The sequence below is a fragment of the Mya arenaria genome, chromosome 14, assembly GCF_026914265.1.
Source record: "Mya arenaria isolate MELC-2E11 chromosome 14, ASM2691426v1".
NCBI classification, from domain to species: Eukaryota; Metazoa; Mollusca; class Bivalvia; order Myida; family Myidae; genus Mya; species Mya arenaria.
In genome coordinates, this window is record NC_069135.1 from 41,055,061 (window position 1) to 41,079,722 (window position 24,662).

Consider the following 24,662-nt stretch of genomic DNA (forward strand, 5'->3'; position numbering starts at 1 on the left):
AGTATAGATGCGCACCTCACACCCAAGAGATTGTGGGTTTGATCCCCACCAGTGTTAGAGTAGTGTAGTGGTAAAGGTGTCGGATTTTCAACCAAGAGGTTGTGGGTTCCGGTTTGCCACTAGAGGTACGTTCTCTCGGCCTCTCGAAAAGGGCACTATTTTGGTTTTGCCTAGAAAACAAACTCGAGCGTGATTAATATCAGCCTTCAGCAGTATTTACAATCGAGTCTAAATAATTTAGTGGAAATAACACTTGTTATCAAGAAAATGAAAATGTAACATTTTACTCCTTTGTGAGATATTGGTGTTTAAATTGCAATTATATTTGTAACAATATATTTCAAAGAGCTCCATGTTAATTATATCTAAAACAAAAACTCCATGTAGTATTTGTAGCATAGAATGAATTATGTTCATCTTTGAATTGAACTCCTGGGTAATTGATTTTAGACCATTGACTAGGCTTTAGCATCTGTATTTAAACCGTCCGTAGAATCAGTGTTCATGTTTGGCAATGACATATCCCTAGAACCTTGGACTAGACTTAAACATCTGTACTTAAGCAGTCTAGCGATCATGTTTGGCTATGCCGTATGCCAAGCATCTTGGACTAGACTTTAACATCTGTAATTAAGCTGTTAATAATGAATGTTCGTGTTTGTCAATGCCATATTCCTAGCGCCTTTTACCAGACTAAAGGTTTTGCAATAAGTTCCATGGAATCAGTGTTCATGTTTGGCAATGTCACATGCCTTGCACCTTGGACTAGACCTCAACATGTAAATAAACTGTCCATTTTCATGGTTGGCAATGACTTATGCATAGCACCTTGATCTGGACTTGAACATCTGTAATCAAACTGTCCATTAAAACGTGTTCATGGCTGACAATAACATGTGTCTAGCACTTGCACTATACATTTACATCTATAATTAAGCTATCCATTAAATGATTGATTATGTTTGGCAGTAACATATGCCTAGCACCTTGGTCTAGACTTGAACATCTGTAATCAAGCTGTCCATTAGAAAAGTGTTCATGGTTGGCAATGACTTATTCCAAGCATCTTGGACTAGACTATAGCATCTGTGATTGAGGACTTCATAGAAAGTGTGTTCATGCCCGACAATGACATATGCCTAGCACCTTGGACTATACATTAACATCTGTAAATAAGCTGTCTATAGAGGGAGCGTCCATGGTTGGTAATGACATGTGCTTAGTACCCTGTCTTGGAGTAAAAGAACACAGAACATCGTTTGAAAATTTACAGGAGAACTTTTCAGGGTCAGTGTCAAAAGTAAAACTTCCCGGATTAATACTTTTCCCAGAGCAATGCTTGTAACTGTTTATTACATATAATTTGTCTTTCTCATGCTTGTCAGTGAATAGAATTTCATTGCAGTTGGTATACTTTAATCTAGGTTTGAAAGTATACTTCCCCAAACCGATAAGTTCAGGTGATATTTTAATGCGGTCAGGGTCATTTATTTCCGGATATTCACCAATGAGATTTTTTGAATATCATTGTCATCGCTGCTGCGTTTGAACACATTGCAAGCCTGATGATTTTCATTCTCAGTTGCAAAGAAGTCATTTCTCTCTGGTACTGGATTGTAGAAAAAATAGCCTTTGCTACTTTCTTCTGAACTTCCGGTAGTAAGTTTTTGCCCTTACCGGAAATCGGTCGCTGTCATCTCGGCTGTCCGAGGATTCCGAAATGTAACACTTCCGTAATGGTTCAGTCGCTGTGGAATTAAAAAAAATGCTAAGTTGCATGTTTTTAACATTATGAGACTAACAATAACGAAATAACATGTTACCAGTTGATAAAGTATAATATTCAGTGATTAAGCTGTTATACTGGAAAAGCTAAGAATGAAAGTGTCTTGCTTTGCTAACCTGAGTTTGACTCCTCGGATTTGTGAATTCTGGTTCGTCTGGCAAATAGGGTCACAAACATGGCGGCCACTGCGGGGCAGAAGAACATGCATAAGGATGGACAACGACCGCCATTGAATTACCCGCCCCACTTCCGGTCTGTACAGCCTCCGTGGAGTTGTCTGTTGTGTATATGAATTAATTCATACTTCTAAAAGGTTGATAATACTATATATGCCTACTATTCTTCTTGGAAAGTTCGTTGTGCAATTATTGTGGATATTCACAGAAAGAACTATTTTGAATATTCCGGTTGGGGAAGAACACTGAAATTGTTGAAGAAAATGTATCTCTGGTGGCCAATTTGACTAACATCAGGATGAGAAAGCAGGAGTGACCGATGTATACGACGAAAGTCGTCTTTGAAACATCGAGCGTCGCTTGTCAGCATTACATGTCAGCCTCACTGTTGCCACCCCCTTGCCGCCTTGACCAACTTTTAAATGAAAGGTTAACATTTGTAGTATTGTTTTATTCTAATTAGTATTTTTTAAATTAAAACTTCTACTTACAACATGTATCATTTGCGTGTATACACGTGTTATCCTGACATACCTTATACTGGCCGTCAAGCCGAAAACACTCCCGCACATCGTCCATCTCACGTCTGGAAAATATGAGTTAACACTTAAGTTTTTAGGTAAAGATTACATGGCAGTATCGGTACTTTCATATATAAACATATTAAAAAGTTCCACAATATACGTACGTGAAACAATTTGATCTTCAATTGTAAACAGATTTCCGATTTCAACCTTATTTGTCAAACGCTCCTTCAATTCAATATTTCTACTTCAAACCATTTTCATTTCCCCTTTTGTTTGAGATAAAATGATAAGTTATCATACTGAAGTTCTTCTATTAAAATTTACCGCAGAACAAACACTTTTTAATACACCAACACGTTTGCAGCTGATGTTTTCTTATTTTACCAGTTAAACTATTTTTAGTTTAAACTGCAATTGAAACTACATACCGTCTTGAATACTTGTTCAAAATAACAAAAACATAAAGTAATTAATTTTATAACATTTTAGACAATGACATTTGAATGTATGATATACAAGCATGACGACCATTATGACAAGGAGATATCACAATTTTATCATTAAAGAAATATATCCTGTGTGTCACAATACCTTTTATGTGGGTACTTTGGGTATGTTAACCCAAGTAGACTCGGAAACATTAGAATTACCCATTTATATTAACATTGATATAATCCGGTTATCATATATAAGGTAAAAACTATTTAGGTAATATTTCATGAAAACATATAACAGTACTTGGAAATTTAATATTGATGTTGAATGATCATTATGCGAACGTTGTAAACATTCATTTCCGACGTTTTTATTATTTCACAGAATAAATGAAATTCAATATCATCGAATGGCTTATTGTTTTCCATCCATAATATGCTATCTGATCGTGAGAAGCTGTCTGTAACACTAGTCTGTATTGTTATCACCTAAACAAACCATAGGGAAACGTATTAATATTTAGTCATGCTGAATTATTGATTATTTTAATGACATACTCTTTTGGTATTTTGTTTCATAATATACACTTTATTTATATGATACATCTTATAGCTTTCGTTTGTTCCTTTTCACCATTGTCATCACTGTAGTTATACCTAAAATACCTTCGGTTCGGGTTACCCTACTCCGCCTTCGAAACCGGCTCCAGCCCTACCGTTTTAATAGTCAGTTGGATTTTGTTAGTGTGGGTTTTAATATGTAGCATAAAACCTTTAAAGCTTTAAACTGAAAGTTGCTTTAGCACCCATCTCCAATGATGACAATAACATTCTGATATAAAGCCTAATAAAAAAGCCTACCTACATGCTCATTTGTGAGAAGGATGTTACCCTTACCAAACTATTTTGGCCGTAGTATTACAAAGGCACCTGTATTCTGTTTGGAATGTAAGTATATCTGATTCATTTTGAGAATCTGTAAAACACACCCATAAATTTGTTTTTGTTTCTTTTATTTTAACACTGCTGTTTGAGAATAAGAAATCATCTATGTGGTTTTCAGACTGGTTGAATCATTGGATTATCATAATAAAAACACTTACCGTAGCGTTTATTAAATCGCCAAATGTATCTCAAACTGTATTTTAACGGTCCATATGCACATCTGAATTGGGGGTACGTAGGGTACTGCACCTTATCCTTTTAAGATTTAAGCACCGTTTTGCTAATGCATGCATCCTTTAACCTTTACAGACTTCAGTGCTCATCTAAACAATGTTAATATTATTTATGTTAAAAAACCTTAATTGGTAATTGAGTGCTCATAATTATCAAAACAATGTTAATATTATGTTAAAAATATTATATGGTCATAAATGCTTGCTCTCTTTAACCTTTACATTCTTTAGAGCACATGAATGTCTAAACAATAAGTATATGATGTTAAAAAACATACCTGATAAAACATTGCAAACACTCTCCACAAACTTGGTAGTTGAAGGTTACTATTTAAACACGCTATTCAGCATTTTGTGTCCAATGTATAACATATATATATCTAAGTGCTTCCCAGTCTGTGCCCTTTTCTCAAATGCCACTCCGCCGTTTGAGTGAGTCACAATGCCCATTTGAATACCTGGCTAAGCCCTTGGCCAAAAAGAATGGTTTAGGTTACATCGATTTGAAAAACAGGTAGGTAGGCTTTTATCAGTTTTTTTTTTCTTTTGTTTGAACATTATTGTCATCATTGGCAAATGGGGTTATAGTAATAGTATGTTTAAAGCTTTAAAGGTTTTAAACTGTATATTTAACACGCACTTATATACTATACATGTATACATATTAGATTTTGCTCAAACGTTTAGTAAAACACAGCAATGTTAATGTTTGTTCACTTTTCTCTCTCATAAAGGTTGCATGTTTAAAATTGGGAATGCTTCGGGGTGACTTTTTATTTGATTTATTTGGTAGTTTTATTCCTTTATGATAATGAAGATCATACGACGACATTGATTATTATATATCTACTACAGCAATTTAATCAGGTTTTTATTTTGCTATACCCGATGGTTTTAAATGCAATTACTGCTTAATATATTCCATATATGCTCTTCCTTAAAATAAGTGTCGTTTGTTCTGAATTGCTATTCGCAATAAATTTGTTTTAACCTTTTATCCAGTGTCTACGAAAGACCGGTATTGACATTTTAACTACAACACTTCATGATTTACCCATTCCTATTTTTTATCTTCACGAATTCATGAATTAAACTAGTATATAATTTCACGATTTTCACTATAATCGTGAATTCTTGAAATTGTGAAGTTGAAATCGTGAATTTGTGGAAAGAATATATGAAACGTGAAGTTGAAAGCGTGAGATCGTGAGGTTAAAGGGACTGTACACCAGATTGGCACCAAAAAAAAAAGTTTTTTTACTGAAATGAATCACAGGACAATTATCTAATAGAATGTGTTACGCTTTGATATCATTGTAAAAATAAGTACTAAAATGTAAAAGTTGTGTCGGAGACCGGGTTCAAACCCGTGTTGCCAAAATTGCAGTCCAGCGAGGATCTACTGAGCTACGACCGCTTACTCTAAATGGGTGACATAATTAAGCTATATACCTACCTCGGTAATCTCACGTGATAAAACTGACTAGCCAATCACGCATAAGGAATAAATTCTACCTGGTAGACATACCCAGTAATCTTTTTTCATGGAAAAATAGGAAATAACTGCTAAACTTAAATAAATTGTAAACTATGTGGTACTTCAGTAAGAAAGTTTCAATACATTGTACACATTTATCATATGGAGTACAGCCCCTTTAAAAACGTGAAATCATTAATTCGTTAAAAAAAGTTAAAATTTTGACAAACTTCATAAAATATAAAATATAAAATTCGTCACTAAGGGTCTTTCGTATTTTTCCATTTAAATTGCTTTCTTAAATATATGTATATGCGGAAATAAAGCATTAGTAAACTAAGCGTTCAGTTATTTTTGACATGCCTTATACACTCTGAATGGTGAATTAATGTCATATTCGTCTACGTTTTAAGGACGTGTACGTTTCTTCAAAAATATTTCCGTAGATTGTTTTTCTTTTACCGTTTCCATAAATTAAAATATATTCTTATTGACATATATATTTAAATATTCATCGATGCACAGATGTTCTCCCACACTGGATTTTGAGCTTACATCAATGTACATATTCAAACCCCGTTTTCCCCGTTTTATCGAACTCGCTTGGCTCGAATTCCTCGTTGGCTCGGACTGGATGATAAGGACCGATTTTTTTTATACTGAAAGTAAGCATACCCGATTGGCTTAACTTTTCTGAGGCTCGAAGCAGTTTCGCCGGTCCCTGTGAGTTCGAGCCAACGGGGCGCGACTGTATTATATGACGCCGGTATACTACAATTAAACTTGCTTTAAACAATTGTTGTTTTGAAAATATCTTAAGATGGCGTTTCTAGAATATTTGGTGTATACTTTATATTCATTCTTTAGATGGATTGTGACGAAATCTGAAATCTGTTATGAATCAATCTCGAGGCCGTTTCCTGGGCAGAAACCAGTACTGTGTCCTTCTTGAAAAGCTGTGAGAAGATACTCCTGTTGGGGATCGAACCCACTATCTTTTGGGTGAAAGGCGAACACCTTAACATCAAGACATATCACACAATTACTAAAATGTTTTAGCATGACGATGTCAAATATAAAAAATGGCTGATGTTGTCGTTGTGTAATTCATTCGTGTAAGTATATTTAATTTTATGGATCTTATTTGGAACCAAAATACACCAATAAAATGTTCATAGAATCTCTCAAAATGACAATGTCAAATACTATAGAACAGAACAGAACTTATTTATTACAAGTAAACTTTACAGTTTTTGTGTTATAGTTACATATAAATATATCAACATTACAACTACAATATGCAGTGAGCGACTTATATTATTGACAAACAAAATATGAACTTACATAGTTCCATTGCAGTTCATCAAGTTAGTACAAAACATGTTATTTGACTTTCGGTTACGTATATACATGTATTATTCGAGTACTTACCTCTAATGCAATAATAAAATGCATGTTGCACGGCACACTATCCATTCATGTACAATCCAAATGCCCGCGGAATTAAGACTGTCTGTAACGTTACCTCTGGATGACTTTCGCTTATCCTACAGCGGATCTATAAATTAATCATGACAGGTTATTTAAACTTACTAATGCTTAAGCAGTAATCCCATTATTAACTTTTTAGAAGCAATACAATGCAAATTGAATTGTTCATGTCGCCCACTCGTCCCACTAAATGTATTGTTAAGGAGATTCACCACAGAAGCCGAGAAATGTAGAAAACTTTTATAAATGTCATTTTTACTTACACCATTGACATTTCTTCATTTCAATTGTTCAGTTTTTAACTTACAGCTGCACTCTGCAGATTGATCATTTTCACATGTTTTTATCTTTTGTCTTAAAATGAGCCAATTAATTGATGCGTCAATGTCTGGAAACCAGTGATATAAGATTGCTGACAAAAGTTCCGGTCACAATCTATCATATTTAAGTACAAAAAAAACCTAATTTATGGCTAAAAGCCTTAGTAACATTTCTGCATTTTAACCAAACATTTGCGATTCAGTTTATTGTGAATTATCTAATATGACTGAATTGAAGGCATTGACGCCCAAATAAGCCGATTCTGAGATAACTTTTTTTAAAAGTGTCAACACTGACAGTCTGTGAGAGTGCAGCTTGAAAAAGTGGTTGAAGGTTATAAGCACGCTTTTACAAAAATAAATGATCCGGTGTAAAGCATGTCGCACAGCCATATATTTTGTAAATGCATTACTTAACTTAAGACTCTTTAGCAAGATATGTGGTCGAGATTATTTTTTTCTACTGGCCCAGCCTCTGTTTAAATCTACCGATTCACCTGATTACAATTGATATCGATGTGGTATTTACCAAAGTAAGCGTAGGACATATTTGAAAAAAATACTTACATCCAAATGGACAGAATACAATTTCGACCACTTATAAAGTGTAATTAATGTTTTATAGTTGTCACAGCATATTAAACAAAATAAACAAATAAGTTCAAATTCAAGGGCTTTTGGACTTCAAAATGTTTTAAAAAGAGATAATTGCATTCAGTGTAATGTTACTAGGGGTGTGCCTGGTTTCAAAGGGGACAGGGTGCTGCAGAATAGGGAGAGGGTGTTAGGGGAGAAACGGGAACATTGTGTCTTGCCGCGAAGAAACATGAACATTATGGATTTCACAGAAAATGTTGGGAATGGTGCTTTATTGACGCATTCGCTAGCAAAGGTAGCATGCATGAAGGGCCAGCCGCCATAGAAGTTCAAAACTGCTCCGAATATTGAATAGTTGGATTCTCTGGATTGGTTTCGCCATAACGATCAGGACTGGTAGACGGAAAGAAGCGTTAGGACGTGAGTAAGGTACGTTACCTGTGGCTTGAGATACGATGCAGTCGTTCAGGTGTTGTTTAGAGTGAGTTTCGAACGATTCGGAACACCTCGGCCATTTACCATCGAAAACAACCTCATATGGACGTTTAACACTGTCAGAAATCGTTACTTTTAACAACGCTTAAAGTAGATAGCGGAGTAATTTCATTTTAACAATTAAACTTAATGACTTCACTTTTGTGAATCTTAATTATTTATGTAATAAAAAACTTCACTGGCAATCAAATTCAAACTTTCTAATGCTAAATACACGTTAAAACACAACAAATAATTTACACTATCATTTATTTTTTACGAACTACTTCTACCGATTTACCAGCATACATCCGAAGTTGTCATCGATGGAAAATGACCGAGGTGTTCCGAATAAGTGTCGATCATTAAACGTGAGTTAAACGCGGACTCGTGAGTAATAAAGCTGTGTATAATGTTTCTATAGTGGCATATTACTGCCGTAAGATACTCCGATAGCGTTCGCGAATTGTTTCGTGTTTACCAATTTTTCTCGATAATTATCTAGCTATCTAGTTAATATTTGCGATACGTTTTTGGTACGTTAAATATAAAAAGACAAAAAAACAGGCTTTTAAGTGCCCAGAACTGCCACCATTACCCTTTTTAGCTATACAACACTAACAGGTTAACTAGTTATGGTTTGCGAATTCCACTTAATAAGTAACATTATAACTGGTTAACTAGAAAAGATTCGTGTTACTGGTTATCTCCCACCTCAGATAAGTAGATCCAATAATTTAACCATGATAGATATTCTTATCTTGCCCACGGGCGAAGATAAAATGACCGTATGGAACTCCTTTTTAACGGTCACCACATTATAATAACCTCCATTGTTGCAGACTGTCGTCAGTAGCATCAAGGAAATCTTGTCTTATAGTAATATTTAGAACGCTAATTAATTATTTCCCGCTTAAAATGTCACCATAAAACAGTTGTCATGCACCATTCAAGAAATAATGCTTCATTTTTCTTAGAACTATTTAAAAAGACCTATTTGACTATTGACCATAACTGGATCATTGCGCGTATCCATGACAACCACGTGCTATCGCATATCCATACGCAATTATTTTCACTAAGCACAAAAGAGTTCCAGCAAAAAATACATTTTTAATTAATTTTGTTTAACTGAGGTGGGAGAAAAAGCATCTACCATAGCCGCTCATGTAAGATAAGTTCACCCCGACCCTCGCGCAGGGTGTTTAAACCTCGTTTCCGCAAAACACCCTCCGCTCGGGTCGGAATGAGCCTATCTTACACTCTCGGCCATGGAAGATACTTATAATCTAGACAGTTATGATTTGCGAATTCAACTTAGTACTAACTTGTTAACAAGATACGATTCGTGTTACCACTTATTTATAAATATAGTTATACAACTGGTTATCTTCTTATGATTTGCGAATTTCACTTAGTAAATGCCAAACATTTGCCCTTGGGTAAATTGCCCCAAAGAGCAAATTTGGCATATAAACCCAACAATGAGTAAATTGTGCGGTAAACGCATTGAAGGAATGTACCTTTAAAAGCTTATACGATACGGTATTATAGAAGTGAAACGTAAAATGTCGAGAACGATTGAAATATATATACACGCATGAAGATAAGAAATAAAATAACAAAAGGAAATTAAGAACAAAAATAGATAAAACAATCCAAACCTGATTAGCTGCACTTTGTTGTATCCGCTTTTCTACATCAATACGAATCCAAAAATAGAGACAATTCATTTCATGCACATGCATTAGTGAAATATAACCTTTATAAGAAGTATTGCGTAATACGGCCAATATAAATCAATTGCTAGATTTACGACCTTTTTTATACATGGGGGCGGGTGGTAACATTTCATCTTTTTTTTCACATAGATGGCTGTTTCACCGTTGGATATGTGTACAAGCTCTTTCTAAATTCAAAGAAGACCATATAGATAGATAGTTATAGATATATGTGTTTCTATACAAACCACTAACAATTCTCCTTTTGTACATGTGAATGTTTACATTGACACCGGCTGGTATGAATTAACCCATAATTAATTGTTCCCGGACAGTACCGGACGGATACGAAAATACAGTCTCCACTACCACATTTCCATTTCAGTAAATACAATTTAAGGGTCGGCGGAAAATAGAGGGGGCGGGCGGGGATGAAAATCTAGCAATTACTTTAAAGTCGCCTAAAGACTTTGTTTAAAGAACGGTCACACTAGCATTGATATATAAACGAGACGTATTTTCATTGATGAAAATCAGCGAACAATGAAGAGGATATATGAGTAAAGTGATCGTATGGATGAACAATAAAGTAAATAATGTGAACTGGGAGAAGTAAGCCTAAAAATATGATCATAAAAATATCATACGTATACATGTAGAAGCATCTCGGTGGCATTGGTGAATTTGATTTCATCATACACATCTGTCAGAGACTATATATGCATTGGAACGCCATAACTTTCTTATGTTCTGAAATATTATGGTATTTTGTCTAACTGACATGCTAGTACAATCGAAACCCGTTGACTCGAACTCGCTTGGCTCGAATTCCTCGTTGGCTCGAACTTAATTTGGAAGACCGATTTATTTATACTAATGGTTAGCAATTCCCCTTGGCTCTATCTTTCCGACACTCGAAGTATTTTCCCTTGGAAATCGAGCCAACGGGATTCGACTGTATGACTAACAGACATGTTGAACTGAAATGTTATTATGTCAAACTATCCTGTTATCCTGTCTAACCGACATGTGATAACAGCTAAGTGATATGTTTTTATATCGGACTAAAATGTTGTTATGTCAAAATTGCATGCTAGTATGTATAACCGACATATCTTTATGTCTAACTGACACGATATTATGTCAGACCAATATGTCATAATATCTAACTGACATGTTAGTATGTCTTTGTACCATGTATGTATGTCAAACCGACGTTGAATTATGTGCAACCGACGAATTGTCTATTTCCGTCTTATCATGTTAAAAAGACGCCATTTTATGTACAATATATTCTATCATGTCAGATTGCTATGCTGACTTGTCATTTTGATACATGAACGTGTCTGACTGATACATGAACTTGAGTGATTGACATGTTTTTTGGCCTAACGGCATTGTATTATGTCCTAACGACATGGTATTATGTCCTAACGACATGGTAGTATGTCCTAACGGTATGGTAGTATGTCCTAACGACATGGTAGTATGTCCTAACGACATGGTAGTAGGTCCTAACGACATGGTAGTAGGTCCAATCGAAAATAAATGTAAAAACTTGTCAATTGGACAAAAAAATTAATTGGAAATAATAACATGTCTATTCGATATAAATAAATACACCATCATTCAATGTTGAAAAGAGACAATGTTGTGTTTATGGAGTATTTGCTTCAAACAAAAAATACAACACTTGTTTATTTCTTTTTGATAATTATTTTCTGTAAAAAAAATCTGCACACATGTATGTTATAGACTATTTAACGTCCGCATATAATGTTGTTATGCTGTATAATGTATATTCAACCTTGTTAAAAGCACACATAAAGCTTGATAATAATTTAAACGCATTATTATGTTTAACTCCTATCTTGATTGATTAACACAAAAAAACAAATGTTTTTGTTCAGATAAAAAATATTAGTCTTTATGAAGAAAAAGTAATACCTACGTGGCCACAAAGTACCCAGTTAATACTGCGCCAAAGTATCGCTAATATTTACTATCTGTACCAAAATTATATGCATTGTCTGTCTTTATCAATAAAGTCGAATTAGTAAAACACAATTATGCATTAAAATTAAGAAAAAAATAATCGCATCCACCTATTTTGTGCGCCTTTAAAAACTAAACGGTAAATACCGCTTGTACATTGACATCAGACTTCAAACCATCTTGGAGCAATAGTTTCTATACTATCGTCCCAGAATGAACTGCAATGGACACAATAAAACTATACTTGGTATGACAAGAACTTGATATAAAGAACAACAAAAACAAAAGAGCGAAAACATTATATATACTTAGAGTCGAACCCCGTTGGCTCGAAGTCCCAGTGACCGGCGAAAATACCTCGAGCTTTGGGGAATTCGAGCCAAACGGGAATGTTTACCTTCAGTATTAAGAAATCGGTCCTTAACATCCAGTTCGAGCCAACAAGAAAATCGAGTAAAGCGAGTTCGAGCCAGCGGAGTTCGACTGTACACGTATTTGATATGTCGTATCCTAAATAATGTACATTTTTACACTTTCATCATTCTTATCATCTTTTGTAATGAAGTTTTATAATCAGCCAATTATAAGATGTTATTGAATATAGAATACGCCATTTAATATTTGTATTAAAGTATATATCACAATTTTATCAAATACGTTTTGAGTATTTACTTTGTTAAAATAAGAATACCAAGGCCTAAAAATACTTCTGGTTCGGGTTACCCGGCCCTTCCTACGAACAAATACTGACCCTACCAACGAAATGGGCACATACCCTACCAGCGACATAGGAACATACCCTACCTACAAAATAGACGCAGACCTTACCTACGACATAGGCATATACCTTACCTACGATATAGGCACCGACCCTACCTACAACATAGACACAGACCCTACCTACGATATAGGCACCGACCCTACCTACATCATAGACACAGACCCTACCTACATCATAGACACAGACCCTACCTACGATATAGGCACAGACCCTACCTACGATATAGACACAGACCATACCTACGATATAGGCACCGACCCTACCTACATCATAGACACAGACCCTACCTACATCATAGACACAGACCCTACCTACGATATAGGCACAGACCCTACCTACACCATAGACACAGACCCTACCTACATCATAGACACAGACCCTACCTACATCATAGACACAGACCATACCTACGATATAGGCACCGACCCTACCTACATCATAGACACAGACCCTACCTACAACATAGACACAGACCCTACCTACAACATAGACACAGACCCTACCTACAACATAGACACAGACCCTACCTACGATATAGGCACCGACCCTACCTACATCATAGACACAGACCCTACCTACATCATAGACACAGACCCTACCTACGATATAGGCACAGACCCTACCTACGATATAGGCACAGACCCTACCTACGATATAGGCACCTACCCTACCTACGACATAGAGATAGACTCTACCTACGACATAGGCACTGACCCTACCTACGACATAAGCACCGACCCTACCTACGATATAGACACAGACCCTACCTACGACATAGACACCGACCCTACCTACGACATATACACCGACCCTACCTACGACATAAACACCGACCCTACCTACGATATAGACACAGACCCTACCTACGACATAGACACTGACCCTACCTATGACATAGACACAGACCCTACCTACGACATAGACAACGAACCTACCTACGACATGGGCATCGACCCTACCTAAGACTTAGGCACCGACTCTAAATACGATATATGCACCGACCCTACCTATGACATAGACACAAACCCTACATACGACATAGACAACGAACCTACCTACGACATGGGCACCGACCCTACTTGCAACATAGACAGAGACCCTACCTACGACGTAGGCACATACCTTACCAACGATATAGGCACCTACCCTACCTACAAAGTAGACACCGACCATACCTACGACATAGGCACCGACTTCACCTACGATATAGGCACCGACCTACATACGACAAAGGCACCGACCTAACCTTCGACATAGGCACCGATCCTAAATACGACATAGGTACATACCCTACCTACGACATAAGCACTAACCCTACCTACGATATAGGCATCGACCCTATTCTACCTGCGAAATAGACACAGACCCTACATGTGACGATATAGGCATCGACCCTAAATTCGATACAGACACAGACCCTACCAACGAAATAGACACCGACCATACCTGTGACAAAGGCACCGGCCCCATCTACGACATAGGCACAGACCCCATCTACGACATAGGCACCAACCCTATCTACATAGGTAACGACCCTAAATATTACATAGGCACCGACCCTAAATACGACATAGGCACATACCCTACCTACAACATAGGTATCGACCCTACCAACAAAATAGTCACCGACCCTTCCTACGACAAAGGCACCGACCCTACCTACGACATAGACACTGACCCTACCTACGACATAGGCACCGACCCTAAACACGATAAAGGCACCGACCATACCTACGACATAGACACCGACTCTACCTACGACATAAGCACCGACTCTACCTACGACATAGGCAACGACTCTTCCTACGACATAGGCACTGACCCTACCTACGACATAGGCACCGACCCTAAACACGATAAAGGCACCGACCATACCTACGACATAGACACCGACTCTTCCTACGACATAAGCACCGACTCTACCTACGACATAGGCAAAGACTCTTCCTACGACATAGGCACTGACCCTACCTACGACATAGGCACCGACCCTAAACACGATAAAGGCACCCACCATACCTACGACATAGACACCGACTCTACCTACGGCATAAGCACCGACTCTACCTACGACATAGGCAACGACTCTTCCTACGACATAGGCACTGACCCTACCTACGACATAGGCACCGACCCTAAACACGATAAAGGCACCGACCATACCTACGACATAGACACCGACTCTTCCTACGACATAAGCACCGACTCTACCTACGACATAGGCAACGACTCTTCCTACGACATAGGCACCGACTCTACCTACGACATAGGCACCGACTCTACCTACGACATAGGCACTGACTCTACCTACGACATAGGTACCGACCCTACTTACGACATAGGCACTGACTCTACCTACGACATAGGCACCGACCCTACCCTGAAATCACCTCTTCCTTCCTGAAATCACGGCCAGGTGACTGCATATTGTTTAGGTATCATTTCAAGGGAAGTTATGTGTTCAGAAAGAATTATTTATAAGCATAAGACGTATCAAACGTAATATTACAACTGAGCTTTTTGGATGTTAATAAATATTATAAATAATAGCAACATTGCCCAGCTTCCATTTTATGTTGTCCGGTTAGCGCAGTGGTTAGTGAACTCGCTTCACCCCAAGGCGACCCGGGTTTGATTCCCGGCTTAAGCACATCTGAGTTTGTTGTGTTGTTACCAAGTCGGCCAAGTATGTTACCCTCGGGGAAGACGGTTTCCCCAACAAGACACTCTCGCGTAACATCGTGCCAATGAGAATGGTTAATATAATGTTGTAATAAGTTAAATTAAATTAAGCTTGTGAACGTTTTCAGGTAAAATAAATAACACCACATTATTTAGAAATCTATCGTAAGATCTATCTTCAGTAAATGATATGTTTCATTATTAACAACAGTACTATTCTAAACATATTATGTTTGTGAATGTTTAATCTTAATGTTTCAATTATCAACGTTTAACACGTTTTTTTCTAAAACAATTGCGTTATGGTTCAGACTGGACTGAAATGCACCTACCATGTCAGTGTATCAGCAGTCGCGTTTAAGCTGAAACTGACGATTTTATATATGGGATGACGGTCGCAAACTTACCGAGACTGTCGATGAAACACGTGAGATGTACGTCCTAGTCCAACGGAGACTGTTAATGTAACACGTGAGATGTAAGCTCCAGTCCAACGGAGACTGTCGATGTAACACGTGGGAAGTAAGTCCCAGTCCAACGGATACTGTGCGATGAAAGTCTCAAACTAACCGAGATTGTCGATGCTACACATGTGATGAAAGTCTCAATCTTACAGAGACTGTCGATGAAACACGTGCGATGTATGTCCTATTCCAACGGAGACTGTTAATGTAACATGTGAGATGTAAGCTCCTGTCCAACGGAGACTGTCGATGAAAGTCTCAAACTAACCGAGATTGTCGATGCTACACATGTGATGAAAGTCTCAATCTTACCGAGACTGTAGGTATTAAAACACTCTCAAACTAACCGATACTGTTCATGTAACACGTGTAAATGTAATGTTAGTCTCAATCTAACCGAGACTGTCTATAGTACATATGGGATGTAAGTCTCAATCTTATATGAGACGGTCGATGTAACACGTTATATGTAAGTCTCAATCAAACCGGTCTGTCAATGTTTTACTAGTATGCGAGATGTAAGTCTCATTCCAATTGAGACTATTGATGTTAAACCTGAGATGTAAGTCTCATACTAACCGAGATTTTGGATGTAATAAGTGAGATGTAAGTCTCAATAAAACCGAGACTGTCGATGTTATACGTGAGATGTAAGTATGAATCTAGCCGAGACTGTCGATGTTATACGTGAGATGTAAGTATGAATCTAGCCGAGACTGTCGATGTTATACGTGAGATGTAAGTATGAATCTAGCGGAGACTGTCGATGTTATACGTGATATGTAAGTCTCAATCTAACCGAAACTGTCAATGTTATACGTAATATGTATATTGTGCTTTTGGATTGTGTTCTTGAGAATCTATCTTTCAAAATGTATTAAACTTATTTCAGTATACGTTCCAAATTGAGTATGCATTTTTCAAAAGATGATTTTCTAATGGTTCACGTAAACCCTATCACCGACATTGAATTATGAGATTGTTTTTATTATTTTTCTATTGCAATTCAGCTGACTGTGTGTATATTATGCAAGCAAATCATGATTATATTTAAATTGAAAAAATCAGTATGATGCCAACGTATTTATTGACACCAGAACGAATTTAATCAAGCGTTTATTCGCCTCTTTTTTAATGAGTTTATAAAACGGAGACAACAAAGAATAACAAAAATCCAAAAATCAGAATACTAGTATATGCTTGTTAATAGGCAATATTCGGTCGAACCTCATCGGCTCGAACTCGCTTGGCTCGAATTCCTCGTTGGCTCGAATTGGATGTAAAGGGCGATATCTTCGAAACTGAAGGTAATCATTTTTGCTTGGCTCGAACTCTCCGAGGCTCGATGTGTTTTCGCTGGTCCTTGGGAGCCAACGGGGTTCGACTGTATATATATATATACACACACACACACACGAAAATTAAACGTTCTACATTCATCAAATAGAACATATACATATATATAATATTTCACATAGTTTGTTGAATATAAATTGTCAAAAATATGATACAATAAAAGTATTCACAAAATGCTTTTGGATTCATATCCGTATTGCTTATAGCCAGCGGTCTAAACACAACGATTTTATTTGACAATACTGAAATGTACTTTGCAACAATAAGGAAGATCCCAGTTCGATAGTAGCAAATCAAACATTGATAGTTTTTAGTTTTAATTCAACTTGATAACAAGAAGTGTGTCTTTCACTCCACCAACAATCAGAGAGGAAGTGCTGCTGCTGAAAAATAAATCACCCGGTCTGTACAGTCCGTCTTCTTTCCTTGCCATGGTGGCCAACTTCTTCTTCCCGTCTTTGTCAACCTGCAGCACTGTGTCGGAGTCATAGCAGCAGACGAACACATGTCCAGCAGGTGTCACGTGTACTCCGGTAGGATGTTTCATGTCAGGGTCAGTGAGTAAGGCCAGTTTGTTGCCGTTGTTGTCTAGGGTGATCAGTTGATGTGCAGAGTAGTTTGTGATGTAGATTGTCTTCCCGTCGTTACTGATGGCAATTTCCACCGTTCTATCCCAAGACTTGTCCTCGTACAGCATCTTCACCTTTTGTCCCGACATCGTGTAGACGTACAGGGCGGTATAGGAGGATGTAAAGCTGGCCACTATGATAAGCTGCGGCAGTACAACCATGGCTGAAACTTAACTTCCTTGTATTAATGAGTTTCCCTTTCGTAGCATTAATAAAATGAAGTTCTTTGTAAGCACAAACGGCCACTTCATTTCCGTCAATGTGGCACACGTCATATGGAAACACCGGGACACCACAGTGGTCGATCACCCTGTACTCCTTGTCCAGGAGCTTCACTTTATCATTATTCGCGTCCGCTATTACAAACTCTCCATTAGGCATTTCACATATGCCTTGGATACACATGACCTTTGTCACCCCTCATCTCACGTTGTACTCTTGTACTCTGCAACACTGAAGACGTGGTTTGGATCGAAAGGGGATCTTCTCGCTGTTTGGTCATTACAGTTTGTTCGTCAATCGCTCCAAAGGTCTTTACTGAAGATAAAATTTCTTCTATAAGGTTATTGGCTTGAAATGTTACATTGTAACACTCAATGGCTGATATGCCACAAAGATGATCGTTTGCTTGTGAAATCATATCCTGGCTCTTTCTGTACGCAATATATGATTTTGACTCGCTTGATTTTGCTTTGGTTTGAAAAGCGGCAATCATGTTTTGTAATTCGATAGTCATTTTATCACAAGTTTCGATATCTTTCTTTAGTTTTTTTTCAAGTTCAGCTATCATTCCGTCCAAGTCCTGTAAAGTTGTTTTCTCAATCTTGTCAAGGATTTCGTTGATCTTTTTACGTATGGTTTTAATTTCGTCAGAAATGGCTGCCCGCGTCTTTTTCAGAGATGTCGTATTCTTCAATCGTGCTTCTTTCATCAGCTCGAATTGCTTTTGAACTTCAGCTATCTTCTTTGGAATTTGTTGAAACTCAATATTTCTCTGAACACCTTTTGCTACATCTGGAATGTGTTGGATTTTGGAGCATTGTCTGAAACAAAGAAGTTGTGAAACAGTTGTAATCAGATCTGCATAAACTGTATATGACCTTGCTTATGTGGGTAAATGTTTTAGAAAATTATTTTAATATGACACAAGTAACCAAAAGCGTTTCAAGGGGATGGACGCGACCGTCTTCTCCCCCTATAAATCGCCAAAGCTTACTTTTTAATGTTATATAGGACAAAAAGATAATATAATACGCCCAGAAAGCATCATTTAGGGCTAGAATTTGATATATGTTTCTTTGGGGAAACCAAACCCCCATGAAAACACTTAAAACCAAATAAATTTCGGTTCTGAGGGAGTGGCGCAAGTCAAACGGCTACGCCCCTGAGTTACGCCATCTCTGACGTCGAATCCTAGACCCGCCCCTGGTATTACTTATTTACCGGTTAGTGTCTTAAAGGCCCACAATATAGGTTGATGCTACGCCCCTGAGTTACGCCATCTCTGACGTCGAATCCTAGACCCGCCCCTGGTATTACTTATTTACCGGTTAGTGTCTTAAAGGCCCACAATATAGGTTGATGCTACGCCCCTGAGCTACGCCATCTCTGACGTCGAATCCTAGACCCGCCCCTGGTATTACTTATTTACCGGTTAGTGTCTTAAAGGCCCACAATATAGGTTGATGCTACGCCCCTGAGCTACGCCACCTCTGACGTTGAATCCTAGACCCGCCCCAGGTATTACTTTTTACAGGTTAGTGTTTTAAAGGCCCACAATATAGGTTGATGCTACGCCCCTGAGTTACGCCATCTCTGACGTTGAATCCTAGACCCGCCCCTGGTATAAAGCTTATTTACCGGTTAGTGTCTTAAAGGCCCACAATATAGGTTGATGCTACGCCCCTGAGTTACGCCATCTCTGACGTTGAATCCTAGACCCGCCCCTGGTATTACTTATTTACCGGTTAGTGTCTTAAAGGCCCACAATATAGGTTGATGCCAAAAAATATTTTTTCTTTCGAATTTAATGCATTTTAATGTTTTATTCATTCAATTTAACGATCAAAACCACAAAAAGCGTATGATTTGTTTCAGATTAAAAAGATCATTCGATATAAATTAGTATGCTGGCGCATTTAAATTGGGGAATTGATGGCCATGTAGCTATTAATTAAAAACACATTATGCATGTATAAAGGCTATTTTTTATTAAATGTACTTAAATCATAACCTTATTTTTCATTAATCATTAAAAGTCGAATGAGTTAAATAATATAATTGATAAGAAATAATATATTTTTGCATCAGCCTATGTTGAGTGCCTTTAAATTGATGTTTTGTTCATTTATACCTGTGGTCAATGGCAATGCATACAGAACAGCACAGCTGATCATGGTCACCACATACCAGCTTCAGCGCCTCCCCGGGGTGCATCCCGCATCTCTCCAGGGCGTCCACCACCCCTGGGGCTGCCTCCCATTTGTTCACGTCCTTCCGGCCGAGCACCGCGTGCTTCTGATATAATCCGTTATGTTTTGAAACACAGTTTTGGCAGTAATATTTTTTGCATTGAGTACAATAATGGTGAGCTTCTGTGTTAAATCCGTTCTCTTCACACGGAGAGCATGAAAAATCGTGAATGAAATCACAGCCTCTCTGAATGGATGATTCGAAATTAGATGCCATTTTCTCTCTAAAGTTTAAAAATGACTCAAAACTAGTCCAAACAGTCAGTTTCTGTCCATTTTGTAACTAAGAAGTTAATTATTTTGAACTGAACTGATACGAAGAAAACCAATATTTCGATCAATTTCACACTGACATATAACACGATATCAAAATGAATAGAATAGTTACAACCGTGCTAAATTTACAATTATGTTTCAAATCCAAAAAATATTTTTAAACATCCCGTTATTCCTGTGTCAACATTAAAACTAGTTATCGAATGTCGAGTGGGCCTTTCCAAACTCGGTTAATTGTCGATCCCGGGGCCTGCCGAAGACTGCCGAGTAGTAACGATTGTCTATCCCGAGGTGACCGGAGATTGCCGAATAGTTGTAGAGAGTACTTTTCCTGTATATTTTATAGCGAATTGACCCATTTCCACGAACAATAACACTGAGTTCTAGTGCTTCTCGAACCCCAACACCGTCTATGGGAAGATATTGATGATCCAAAATTATATTCCATTTTCTCTCTCGAGTTTAAAAAAAGACTCACGAACTAAAACAAATAGATGTTCATTCAACCACACCTGTCTATTTTGTAATAAAGAAGTAATCTGTTTGGTACTGATACGAAGAAAACCAATATTTCGATCAATGTCACATTGACATTTTACACAATATCCAAATGATAAGCGTTGTAACAACCGTGCTTAATAAACAATCATTTTTTCTAAATATGAACAAATTTTCCATGCCGAGATTTAGTCCCGTATCAATATCAATAGTAGTTATCGACTGTTAAGTAGGCGCTCCTACACTCGGAATGCACAACGAAATAAGTATATCCCGAGCTTGCCGAAGACTGCCGAAATGTCACGATAGCCCATCCCGAGCCATTCGGAATTTCTCGGCATTTTTCCGTCAAAATCAACCTCGGGTGTTTGCAGGTACATGAGTAGAAGGAGTTCGTTAAGTTTAATAATAATATCAATTAAATGTAGTTTTGAAATTTGTATTTTGTATATCTAGGTTTAAATAACAAATTGCAGTGAAATGCACAAGCGGGTCAAGGGATGGGGGGTTGGTGGTGGCGGCTAAAATGTAGTGAGTACGCGATCTGCTTACAGCGTAGTTAACTATAAAGATTTCTGACATTTTTAACCGTCCATATACATCCCGAGACATTCGATAGAAAATGGCCGGATGTTTTCGAATGCCACCGAGTTGGCCGGAGATGGCCGTGTAGTTGGGGGAATTCAACTCTAAATGTTCTTTATATAAATACTATCGTATATTGGCCGAGTTGCAGGACAAATAAAGCTCAGCTGTAGCGTTTCACGACCCGTAACATGATATAATTGGGAAGAAAGTTCCACTTGTTTACTTATCCTTAACAACATAAGCGTACTAATCCATCAAGTAACCTAAAATGTACAAAGTGTTCTCATGTACACCAAGTAACCTCTTTAACACCAAGTAACCTCATGTACATCAAGAAACCTCGTGCAAACCAATTAACCTCTTATACGCCTAGTTACCTCATGTACATTAAGTAACCTCATGTATATCAAGTAACCTAGTGTACATCAAGTAACCCAATGTGTACCAAGTAACCCCATGTACGCCTAGTAACCTCATGTACATCAATTAACCCCATGTGTACCAAGTAACCTCATGTACGCCTAGTAACCTCAATTACGCCAAATAACCTCTTATACATCCAGTAACCCCATGTGTACCAAGTAACCCCATCTACGCCTAGAAACCTTATGTACATCAAGTAACTCCATGTGTACCAAGTAATATCATGTACGCCAAGTAACCTCATGTACGTCTAGTAACATCATGTACATCAAGTAACCTCATGTACACCAAGTAACCTCATTTACACCAAGTAACCTCATGTAAACCAAGTAGCCTTATGTACACCAAGTAACCTCATGTACACCAAGTAACCTCATGTACACCAAATTTCCTCATTTACACCAAATTACCTCATATACAACAAGCTACCTCATGTATACCAAGTAACCTAATGAAGACTAAGTAACCTTATGTATACCAAGTCACCTTATGTACACCTAGTCACCTTATGTACACCCAGTCACCTTATGTACACCCAGTAACCTTATATGTACCAATTAAGTATCCTTCTGGGTGCCAGATAACCTCTTGTGTACTAAGTAACCTCATGTACACCAAGTTACCTCATGTACACCAAGCTACCTCATGTAGACCAAGTAACCTTACGTACACCAAGTAACCTCGTGTACACCAAGTAACCTCGTGTACACCAAGTTACCTCATGTACACCAAGTAACCTTACGTAGACCAAGTAACCTCGTGTACACCAAGTAACCTCATGTACACCAAGTAACCTTACGTACACCAAGTAACCTCGTGTACACCAAGTTACCTCATGTACACCAAGTTACCTTACGTACACCAAGTAACCTCGTGTACACCAAGTAACCTTACGTACACCAATTAACCTCGTGTACACCAAGTAACCTCATGTACACCCAGTTACCTCATGTACAATGTTACCTACGTACACCAAGTAACCTCATGTACACCAAGTAACCTTACGTACACCAATTAACCTCGTGTACACCAAGTAACCTCATGTACACCCAGTAACCTTACGTACACCAAGTAACCTCGTGTACACCAAGTTACCATTTGTACACCAAGTTACCTCATGTACACCAAGTAACCTTATGTAGACCAAGTAACCTCGTGTACACCAAGTTACCTCATGTATTTCAAGCTACCTCATGTCTACCGAGTATCCCCACGTATGCCAAGTGACCTTATATCTTGTTACTGGCCCGACTCGAAAAGTTAGCCTTGTACAGTTTCTTGCAATAAATAAGCATTGACAATAGGCAAATTCAAATAGTTTCAGACATCGTTCAATTTAATTCTATTTCCATGCATCAATATTAAAATGTAATAATCAATGTAGCATAAACAGGTGTATATAACCCTTGAAGTAATAATATATTATCAATTATGCAAATGGATTTGGCCACGAGTCATGCGGCACTACCTGATGTTATTAAACTATGAAAAGATCCAATTGTTATTTCATAACCTTAATTATGTAAATTGATTCCTCGGACAAATTTATTTGGTCGATCCCAAGACGAATTTAAAGCAATTAATTAACCTTTCGTCATATCAAATCAATCAATCATAAATGAAATGTAAAAGGAACTCGTCCCTTTATCTACGCGGACATTTTTTTTCACCTTGTGGTTTAAATTCCATAGTAATCATATATTAAACATTCTTGATCAGAGTTCAGTATGGGGGTATTATATAATTATAAACAATGTGTTCATTTTGAAAACTTGTCTATCTAGACATGTTTTAGTCATTCTCATGTCGTTCATTTGTATATTGCTAGTCAAGACTGCATAAAATGTGGAGTCATAGAAAACATGTTGCTTAGTAATACTTTACACCCAAACGCCCTGATTTGAATAAACATAGCTGTTCTACAAATGGAGAAAATTACGAGGCTAAAGATAATGAACATGAACCGTTTTGAGATATATACCTGGTAGTTATTCTCGTGACTGTGATCGTGGCCGGGTATAAGCGTCATATCAATTATTTCACTAGTAACAAAATGGCTGGCAGATGAAAATTTCATATGAAAAAGAAATGAACAGTATCGTATTATAATGGTCCAGTTTATTAAGACTCTAGTTCGTTGATTGTACTAGAGTTGAACCAGCTTTACACAACTTCTTTTATATGACATTTCTTCAGTTATGAATGTCTTCATGTTTAACGACAAGCTTACGCTAAACCGTTATGTTTGTATTGACCTTTTTTAATGTTTACGTTCAGTCCTTACAGAGTTTTATGTGTTTCTTTTTTAAGATGTTCTC

The 24,662-nt window shown here is 37.5% G+C and overlaps 1 protein-coding gene and 1 pseudogene across 1 annotated transcript; one reads left to right on the forward strand and one right to left on the reverse strand.

Moving 5' to 3' along the window:
* Nucleotides 1–1,961: 1,961 nt before the first annotated feature.
* Nucleotides 1,962–15,361, forward strand: LOC128216135 (clumping factor A-like). The gene is made up of 3 exons (XM_052922721.1): nt 1,962–2,061; nt 13,088–13,567; nt 14,316–15,361. Exons 1-3 carry the CDS (start codon nt 1,962–1,964, stop codon nt 15,359–15,361), a joined length of 1,626 nt encoding a protein of 541 aa, XP_052778681.1.
* A 1,848-nt stretch (nt 15,362–17,209) lies between these two features.
* On the reverse strand, nt 17,210–21,567 carry LOC128216136 (uncharacterized; annotated as a pseudogene).
* Nucleotides 21,568–24,662: the final 3,095 nt, after the last annotated feature.